The sequence below is a fragment of the Pan paniscus genome, chromosome 1 (genome assembly GCF_029289425.2).
Source record: "Pan paniscus chromosome 1, NHGRI_mPanPan1-v2.0_pri, whole genome shotgun sequence".
Lineage (NCBI taxonomy): Eukaryota > Metazoa > Chordata > Mammalia > Primates > Hominidae > Pan > Pan paniscus.
Window position 1 is genome coordinate 186,572,491 of NC_073249.2, and position 10,703 is coordinate 186,583,193.

General features: G+C 44.1%; 1 protein-coding gene across 1 annotated transcript; it reads right to left on the bottom strand.

Annotated features, from left to right (window-relative positions):
* Positions 1-892: 892 nt before the first annotated feature.
* TMCO2 (transmembrane and coiled-coil domains 2) lies at positions 893-4,871 on the bottom strand. The gene is made up of 2 exons (XM_003815423.5): positions 4,419-4,871; positions 893-1,363 (listed from the first exon to the last, which is right to left on the bottom strand). The coding sequence occupies exons 1-2, from the start codon at positions 4,653-4,655 to the stop codon at positions 1,052-1,054; spliced, it is 549 nt and encodes a 182-aa protein (XP_003815471.1). The 5' UTR covers positions 4,656-4,871; the 3' UTR covers positions 893-1,051.
* Positions 4,872-10,703: the final 5,832 nt, after the last annotated feature.

The following is a 10,703-nucleotide window of genomic DNA, read 5'->3' on the forward strand; positions in this document are numbered from 1 at the left end:
TCTCTCAGGGTACATACTCATTGAGTGGAATCTCTACATTCTTCCCTCCCTGCCAAGGAGAATTCTCCTCAGTTCAAGATGTTATGGCCAGGTGCAGTGGCTCATGCCTGTAATCCCCGCACTTGGTTATGCCAGGGTGGGTGGATTACTTGAGGCCAGGAGTTCAAGACCAGCCTGGCCAACATGGTGAAACCCTGTCTCTACTAACAATGCAAAAATTAGCAAGGCGTGGTGATGCACACCTGTAATCCCAGCTACTTGGAAGGCTGAGGCAGTAGAATCACTTGAACCCAGGAGGCGGAGGTTGCAGTGAGAAGAGATCCTGCCACTGTATTCCAGCCTGGGTTACAAAGCGAGACTCTGACTCAAAAAAAAAAAAAAAAAGTTATGACCCCACTGTATTATAATTCCCTGATCTGAAATTACTTGTCCATCCAGCCAAACTGAATGCTCCTGAAGCACTCAGGAAAGATGCCTAGGGATTATCACAATGCTTAGCATAGAGTAGGTATCAGTAAAAGTTGGATAAAATTAGTCTCCTTTATGTCAGTCTGTATCTACTCCCACCCTTGCCCACTTTTGAGTAATTAATGCAGGAGACCCCTGGACTGCATATATACCTTTAGGCCAAAGACCAGCACAGGGGTCAGCCTACCTCTAAAGGACAGTCCACTGCAGGGCCCTCAAACAGCACTTTCCTACTTTTTATTATATTTAGTCTAACCTCGTCAGCATGGACCTCAAGGCCACGTACCTGACCACCCTCCCTTCTCTTCCTACAGCCTTAGATTCCAGCCCAGCTATCCTCTCCCATCTATGGCAGCTTATGGTCTCCAGCCTGCTGAGTGTACACCACAATCCTAGAGACATTTTTAACTACCACTATACCCCACTATACCCCACCATCCATACAAGTAGAAGCTCAGCCCTACTAAATAGAGAGCTAGTCTTTGCAAGGTAATTTCAATAGCGTTCTCTATCTTTATTGATACACCATTGCACACATGAGGGAAACAGTGCTTTCCTGGAAAAGACTGGAGTCCATCACATTTCAAGTGGGGGAAGTAAACCCTGATGTGGACAAGGGACTCTGGCAGTCAGAGCAGCTGCAGTAGGGCTCAGAGGAGCAATCCCTCTTCGTGGCAGGTTTTTGAGCAACGATTATCCCTTCTAGGTTCTTCATTTTGTTTTCCACTGTCTGAAGTTTTTTCAAAATTTTCTCTTGCAGACCCAAGGACAGGAAAAGATTATTATTGTCTTGAATTCGGAGACCACTTCCTTCTGGGTTGGCTAGCAAAGCCTCAAAAATATGTGAGCCCTTCTTGTAAAGTTTGTAGAGTGTGATTACAAACAACAATGTTTTCTAAAATGGAACAACAGAAGTTGAGTGTTAGTTGCTACAGTTTACTATCTATAAGAGAAAAACAAAACAAAAACCTAATAGTAACAATAATTCCTCATTCCAATAACAAGTCTCCCATTTAGCAAATTCTTTTTTTTTTTTTTTTTGAGATGGAGTCTCACTCTGTCGCCCAGGCTGGAGTGCTGTGGCGCAATCTCAGCTCACTACAAGCTCCGCCTCCCAGGTTCACACCATTCTCCTGCCTCAGCCTCCTGAGTAGTTGGGACTACAGGCGCACACCACCACGCCCGGCTAATTTTTTGTATTTTTAATAGAGACGAGGTTTCACCGTGTTAGCCAGGATGTTCTCAATCTCCTGACCTCGTGATCCGCCCATTGTGGCCTCCCAAAATGCTGGGATTACAGGCGTGAGCCACCATGCCCGGCCTTAGCAAAATATTTTCACACCTATTTCATCTTTTGATTTTCACTGCAAACTGGAGAGGTAGGCAGGTCAGGCAGGATTATTATTTGCATTTAATCAAGATTGTAATAATAGATAACCATTTTCTGAATGTCTGGAAGTAACTTTGCCTTTGCATGATCTATTTATGCAGAAAAAACACAACTGGATAACTATATACCTTCTAGTTTGAACTCTGTCATTGTCCAAGGTTATATATTGGAAGTGGCAGAGCCAGGACAGGAATCCAGAAATTCACACTTCCAAGTACACTTTAGGACATAGTAGTCTGAAAAACTGGATTTCTTGGTCATGGAAAAGGTTTTTAAAATATACTAGGAGAGATCTGGGTACAATGGCACACACATATAGTCCCAGCTACTAGGGAGGGTAAGGTGGGAGGATCACCTGAGCCCAGGAGTAGTGTGCTATGATGGCACCTGTGAATGGCTACTGCACTTCAGCCTGGGCAACATAGCCAGACCGTGTCTCTTAAAAAAATTAATATATATATATTTTTTTTATTTATATAAAATAAATTATAGGTGTGGACCACTGCATCCAGCACTTTGAGAGGCTGAGATGGGAGGATTGCATGAGGCCAGGAGTTAAAGACCAGCCTGAGCAACATAGTGAACGTAGCGAGACCCTGTCTCTACAAAAAAATTTTAAAAATTAGCCAAGCCTGGTGGTGCATGCCTATGGTTCCAACTGCTCAGGAGGCTGAGGCAGGAGGATCACCTGAGACCAGGAATTTGAGGCTGCAGTGAGCTATGATGACACCACTGCACTCCAGCCTGGGCGACAGAGCAAGACACTGTCTCTAAAACATAAAAATAAAAATAAAAATAAAAATAAAAATAAAGCATATGCTGGGCACAGTGGCTCATGCCTGTAATCCCAGCACTTTGGGAGGCCGAGGTGGGTGGATCACCTGAGGTCAGAAGTTCGAGACCAGCCTGGCCAACATGGTGAAACCCTGTCTCTACTTAAAATACAAAACATTAGCTGGGTGTGGTGGTATGCGCCTGTAATCCCAGCTACTCGGGAGGGTGAGGCAGGAGAATTGCTTGAACCTGGGAGGCAGAGGTTGCAGTGAGCCGAAATTGCACCATTGCACTCCAGACTAGGGGACAAGAGCAAGACTTCATCTCAAAATAAATAAATAAATAACAAAAGCATATGTATAGTAGGACAGATTCTTGCTAGGATAAGAAAAAAAATCATCTTGTTCCTTATTATAACAACTAGCACCACTTTTTTTTTTTTTGAGACAGAGTCTTTGTCGCCCAGGCTGGAGTGCAGTGGCACGATCTTGGCTCACTGCAACCTCCACCTCCCGGGTTCAAGCAATTCTTCTGCCTCAGCCTCCTGAGTAGCTGGGACTACAGGCGCGTGCCACCACCACACCCGGCTAATTTTTGTATTTTAAGTAGAGATGGGGTTTCACTGTAGCACCACTTATTGAATATATGTGCTAAGATTTACACATACAATATCTTCTTTAATCCTCACAATACACATATATATGCGCATGCGCATACACACACACGCACGCACGCACACACACACACACACACACACACACACACTTTCCTGTTCAAGATTTAGGTCAGTTGGTTTACATTAAATGAGATTTTGGAGAAGAACTGAATTTCAAATCCTAAAAATTCGATTCAAACTCCAATTTTGCCAGCTCTTACAAACTATATGAACTTGGGTGGGTAGCAATCAAGTTCTCTCATCTACAAAATGGAGCAAATAATCTCTCCCTGACTGTTATGCAGGATTGTGATGGTTTAAAATAGAAAGGCCCTGTGACCATGATTACTAAACAATAGTGACATATGAAAATAAGTGAATGCTAAAAAATGATCCAATAACAACTTCTCTCTGCATTTATCAAGTAAACTTGTCACTCTAAGAAAGCCGTTTTAAAAGCCTGTCACCTTAAGTTTCCACTGAACCTCAGTGCACCTCAGTTTCTTCACTTGTCATGTGAAAATAATCTCCATCCATTTCATGGAATTTTTGAGATTCTCATTCAACTATATTGTATGTCAACTATTATTATTGGTGACTACACAGAAGTATGTAAAATCCTGTCTCTCACAATCCCAGCCAGTTAAATTCCTACTCCCCAAAGAGCTCCTATATACTTATGGAGCCTTATCTTGTCAAAACACAATAATGAACACATTGTGATGACTTAATACATATGCCTCCTTATCAGTTACAGAACAATGGCATAGTAAGAAAGGCCATACTCATGATCCTAGCTACTTTGGTGCCTATTCTATAAACATAGTAGCACTCAAAGATGAATAAGTGATCAAAAATTTTTGAGGGTAAGGCTGTCTTTTCAGGTTACCAACATGTTTGGTCTATTTTATTACAGAAGACAAGCCAAAGACCATTGTGAGAAAAGCATTTTTATGCCCAAAGTCTAATTGATGGAGATTTTCAAGGATAACCTAGTTTCTGCCAACTTAAGAGACAAAGGTTCGCCTTTGCACATCTGCATGATCTTAAAACAGGTGGCAGCAATATGGGAGAGAACTAATCACATTTCAATTTATAACTATATAAATGTTTGTAACAAAAGAGTATAACCTGAATTGACTGAATACTTCGTTTCCATAAGGCATATATTCCTATTCCCAATAAAATCAAGAAAGAAATCCTCAAGATGATTTGCACAGCTGGAGCAAGATTATCTAATAGTCCCAAACTTGTTTGCTGAGGTGCACTAGTCTCTCCCAAAAGACTTGCTTGTATCCAATTCCATACTGTGCTGAGAGAGAGAGACTCTAAGAGGTTGTCCCAGCTAGAAGATGAAGATGTTGACATTTTAATAAGCAGCAGCTCCAGGAACTACATGTGCAGAAGCTTCAGGAATCTAAATATGAGTTAGGGGGAGTAGTCTGGGGGCCTAGGTATTCCAGAGCCATTGTGAGCTGTGCTTTGTGATGTCACTGTTCCAAAGGTCAGGTTGCTTCCCACTCACCCAACCAATGAATCTTACTCAAAACCAACCAGGCACCGGCCTGGGTTTTCAGTTCATTCATATTGCTTTATCTGATCTTTGGCTAGTTCTGGCTCTAGCATAGTGCTGTCCAGTACAACTTTTTGCAATAATGAAAATGTTCTTTATCTGCCATGTCCAATATGGTAACCACTAGTTACCTGAAATGTGAATAGTGCAGCAAAGATTGCATTTTACATTTTAACTAAATTTGGCTGGGCATGGTGGCTCACGCCTGTAATCCCAGCACTTTGGGAGGCTGAGGCAGGTGGATCACTTGAGCCCAGGAGTTCGAGACCAGCCTGGCCAACATGGTGAAATCCTGTCTCTACTAAAAATACAAAAATTAGCCTGATGTGCTGGTGCACACCTGTAGTCCCAGCTACTTGGGAGGCTGAAGCAGGAGAATCACTTGAACCTGGGAGGCAGAGGTTGCAATGAGCTGATGTTGTGCTCCAGCCTTGGTGACAGAATGAGACTCCATCTAAAAAAAAAAAAAAAATGTTAAATAGCCACCTGTGGCTAGTGGCTTCTCTCTTGGTTAGTGTAGATCTACATTTCCAACAATTCAAATGGACAGCAGCTGTTGCAGCTGTTTTCACATAATAAAAAAAAATGAGTTGTATTGAGGTTGAATGGAAATGTGAGGAGATGGGATTTTTTATTTTTATTTTTTTGAGCTGGCGTGTCACTCTGTCACCCAGGCTGGAGTGCAGTGGCGCGATCTCAGCTCACTGCAACCTATGCCTCCTAGGTTCAAGCGATTCTCGTGCCTCAGCCTCCTGAGTAGCTGGGATTACAGGCGCCCGCCACCACGCCTGGCTAATTTTTTGTATTTTTAGTAGAGATGGGGTTTCACCATGTTGGCCAGGCTGGTCTAGAACCCCTGACCTCAAGTGATCCACCTGCCCTGGCCTCCCAAAGTGCAGGGATTACAGGCATGAGCCACTGCACCCAGCAAGGAGATAGGATATAAACAGGGCTTTTTTTTTTTTTTTTTTTTTTGAGACGGGGTTTTGGTCTCGCCCTGTCTCCCAGGCTGGAGTGCAGTGGCGCAATCTTGGCTCACTGCAACCTCTGCCTCTGGGGTTCAAGCGATTCTCCTGGCTCAGCCTCCTGAGTAGCTGCGATTACAGGCATGTGCCACCACGCCTGGCTAATTTTTTTATTTTTAGTAGAGACGGGGCTTTACCATGTTGGTTAGGCTGGTCTCGAACTCCTGACCTTGTGATCCACCCGCCTAGGCCTCCCAAAGTGCTGGGATTACAGGCGTGAACCACCACACTCGGCCTTCAGTTTACCTTTAATAGTGGCATCCACCCACTCATCTGTCAGTCACTTCCACTCAGTAGTCTTCCACATCATGCCCTATTAGGACTTACTGACTTATGCAATGCCTACTTTCAAGCCTTTGGTAAATTCTTTTTTTTTTTGAGACAGAGTCTCGCTCTGTTGCCGAGGCTGGAGTGCAGTGGTGCGATCTCAGCTCACTGCAACCTCTGCCTCCTGGGTTCAAGCGATTCTCCTGCCTCAGCCTCCTGAGTGGCTGGGACTACAGGCACGTACCACGCCTGGCTGATCTCTGCATTTTTAGTAGAAATGGGGTTTCACCATATTGGCCAGATTGGTCTCGAACTCCTGATCTCAGGTGATCCTCCTACCTTGCCCTCCTAAAGTGCTGGGATTACAGGCGTGAGAAATAGCACCCAGTCCGCCTTTGAAAAATTCTTATAGGTTCTTCATTGCCTTTCAAACAAAATCCAAAATCTGTAACATGGCTAACAGGGCACTAAAATGCCTGGTCCCTGCTTACCTACCAAGTCTTCTCTTCCTCTGCCATTTGTTCTTTCAACTCCAGCTATAGTAGTCTTATCAATGTCACCAACACACCAAGCTGTTGAACCACAAAGCCTTGGCACATAATTGGATTACTCTTGTTCTTTGCCTAGCTTCCCCCTCCTCCCCCAGCTTGGAGGTCAATGCATATTCACAGGTGCGATTATTGCACAGTACAGCCTCTAACTCCTGGGCTCAAGTGATCCTCCTACCTCAGCCTCCCGAGTAGCTGGGACTACAGATTATTGCCTGGCTAACTTCTATTGATTCTTTAGGTTTCAGTTTAAACATTATCCTCAATGAAGCTTTTGCTGTCCTTTTTTGGTCCCCTTCTCATAAGCCCCTCCACCCCCCGTTTAAAAGCACTTTTACTTTATTATTTGTACTGTTTTAATGTCTGTCTTCCCTACTGGATTATTTTTTTTGTTGGGGGTGGGGAGGTTGGGGGCACAGGGTCTCACTCTGTTGCCCAGGCTGGAGTGCAGTAGCCTGATCTTGGCTCACCGCAACCTCTGCCTCCTGGGTTCAAGCGGTTCTCCTGCCTCAGCCTCCCTAGTATCTGGGATTACAGGCGCATGCACCACTACAGCGCGGCTAATTTTTGTATTTTTAGTAGAGACAGGGTTTCACCATGTTAGCCAGGCTGGTCTCAAACTCCTGACCTCAAATATCCTCCTGCCTGTGCCTCCCAAAGTGCTGGGATTACAGGCATGAGTCACCGCACCCAGTCCCTTACCGGATTCTTAAATCTCTATGATGCAGGAAATGAGTCTTGTTCAACACCTACCACCCAGGGGCTAGCAGATGGTATATGCTTTGTAAATATTTGGCTTCTTAACCATTTAGATAGCTTTCCTACGCCTCTGGTCTTTTTTTTCAGGTTATACCTGTCAAATACATGCTGACAGATTTTTAAATCTCTTGCCTATCCTGGTTACCTTCCCCAGAGTGAATCAAACCTCCAAATGCAGTCTGTCACAGAAGCCACTCCTGCAGGAGTAGACCAAGAAGGTCACAGAGGGATAGGCCACTCTCTCTAGACACAGTTCTACATAATAGGGTATAAAATCAGTAGTATAAAGCCAGGAGGTATCACAGTTTACCTTGGGGTAGGAGGTGAGGAGGAGCAACTTTTCTGAGTTTTAGAAGTTTCTGGCCGGGTGCAGCGGTTCATGCCTGCAATTCCAGCACTTTGGGAGGCTGGGGTGGGAAGATTGCTTGGGCTCAGGAGTTCAAGATCAGCCTGGGCAACCTAATGAGACCTCGCCTCAAAAAATAACAAAAATGAGTAAGTTTCTTTCAGAAAAGAAAACTTGCCTTTTTCGTAGGTTACATGTTATTCGCAGAAAAAAATATGCACGTTTCCCATCTCTATACTCAAATGAAGAAATGTCAGCACCATATGACTGTGGAGTTTGAGTTGAATAACCTGGCTTTCACCTACACTTCAAATTGTATTTCCCACTATTCACCTTCACAAACAACACTCACATTACAGAACTGTGGTATTTTTGGTACTTCAAATACCACCTGCAACTTTCCATCTGTTATTCCTTTATACTAAATGTCCCTCTCTGACATTCTTCTAGTCAGAAGAGATTGGAAACTGGGCTCCACCTCTATTTGTGCCAGCCAGGCAAGACACTTCATCTCGTTCTTTGTCAAATATAGTAACAGCACCTACTTCATAGGATTATGAAAATTCAACAACAAAATTTTATGTAAAATGCTAAAAAGCACAATTACCCTGAATTCTCACAGTACTTTCCACTTCCAGGCCAGTGCTTCTAGAACTTTTCTGTGCCTAAGAATCACCTGGAGATCTTACTAACACACACATTTGGGTCCAGTAGGTCTAGAGTAGGGCCTGAATTTATGCATTTTTATTAATAACAATCTCCTAGGTGACACCTATACTGCTGGCCCACTACCACACTTTAAGTAACAATGTTGAGATACTCCAGCCCTCCCTTCACCTTGTGAAAGCTTCTTGATGGCCCTGACAACTTTTTTTTTTTGTCTCCCAGTGCATCTGGAATTGTATCTCTTTAAATGTGTGTACTTAAATATTTGGTGAATGATTATGTCTTAGGCAGTTCAGCTCAGTAGGCCTTTTGGGACTGAGAAAGGATAGATTGAGAATGGAATACCCTGAGGAAGGCTAATAAAAAACTTTCTTCTCCACAGTTCCTTACCCTATTTCACACATGGGCTCATGAAAATGGGGAAAACACTGAAGCAAGAGAATTCTGGGTAAAGGCAAGAACAGAAGTGTCTGGAAGTCTTCATTCCTACTCACCATTTTGGAGGCACTCTTGAATTGAAAAACCTTTGAAAACAAAGTCAGTGCTTTCAGGTCTGTGCCAGGGTTGGGACAAATTCCAGAGATATCAAGTTAAAATGATTACTACAAGCTAAAAAAAAACCCTTTGCCCTGTATTATCGTATAGTCACTCACGCTGGTTTAAACAGGAAAGTCTTTTTTTTTTTTTTTTTGAAATGGAGTCTTGCTTTGTTGACCAGGCTGGAGTGCAATGGTGCAATATCAGCTCACTCCAACTTTCACCTTCAGGGTCCAACAGCGATTCTCCTGCCTCAGCCTCCTGAGTAGCTGGGATTACAGGCATCTGCCACCACACCCAGCTAATTTTTGTATTTTTAGTAGAGACGGGGTTTCTCCATGTTGGTCAGCCTGGTCTCAAACTCCTGACCTCAGGTTACCTACCCGCCTCGGCCTCCCAAAGTGCCAGGATTACAGGTGCGAGCCACGGCGCCCAGCCAAAAGTCTTTAATAAAGATCAAATGATGCAAGCTGCTCTAACTGGGATAGACAGTGATCTTAGGATCAACTACTTAGGCTTATACTTGAATTATTTTATTTTTTTTGAGACAAGTCTCACTCTGTCACCTGGGCTGGAGTGCAATGCCGCGATCTCGGCTCACTGCAACATCCGCCTCACGGGTTCAAGCGATTCTCCTGCCTCAGCCTCCCAAGTAGCTGAGGGTGTGTGCTCAGCTACAGGCGTGTGCCATCATGCCCAGCTAATTTTTTTGTATTTTTAGTAGAGACGGGGTTTCCCCGTCTTAGCCAGGATGGTCTTGATCTCCTGACCTCATGATCCGCCCACCTCAGCCTCCCAAAGTGCTGGGATTACAGGCATGAGCCACCGCGCCCGGCCTAATTGGGTTCTTAAAATCTGGGTTTAGTTCCACTGTGAATGGCCTCACTTGGTCCTTCCAGGGGCTACAAGTTCTGTGTGGTTGAATGGATATAGTTCAGTCTTAGTAGCTTTCTCTTACTCTGGACTAACCATCTCTCTTGTGAATTTTTACTAGGCCTACAGGTGCTTCTCATGCTCATATCACAAAAAGGGACCTTTCACCTCTACCTCCTCCCTTCGTAAGTGAGGAAATTAAAGCCACTGAAGAAATTAGCTTGATTCCAAAGAAACAATACTGGTCTCAGTCTCTAAGATCCTTGTTTCTGCCACTTCTTTCAACAGAGTCTTACTCAGATCACTCGGATTTCTCAGAATCCTCTGTTACCTACTGGGATCTGAGACAATAAATGACTTGGTTATGGGAGTGCTTTAGACTCAGGGTGAGGTGACAGAATGAAATTCCTGAAGAGCTGACAAAACAAGAAAATAAGGTTTAAGAGTCAGAGAAAAGGTCTTGAAATTCTAACCACAACAGACTGGGCGTGGTGGCTCACGCCTGTAATCCCAGCACTTTGGGAGGCCGAGGCGGGTGGATCACGAGGTCAGGAGTTCAAGACCAGCCTGGCCAAGATGGTGAAACCCTGTCTCTACTAAAAATACAAAAAATTAGCCGGGCGTGGTGGCACAAGCCTGTAATCCCAGCTACTCTGGAGGCTGAGGCAGAGAACTGCTTAAACCTGGAGGGGCGGAGGTTGCAGTGAGTCGAGATCGCGCCACTGCACTCCAGCCTGAGCAACAAAGCAAGACTCCGTTGAAAAAAAAAAAAAATCTAACCACAAGGATGAGAAAGAGATGTTAGTTGTCTGAGTCACTTCA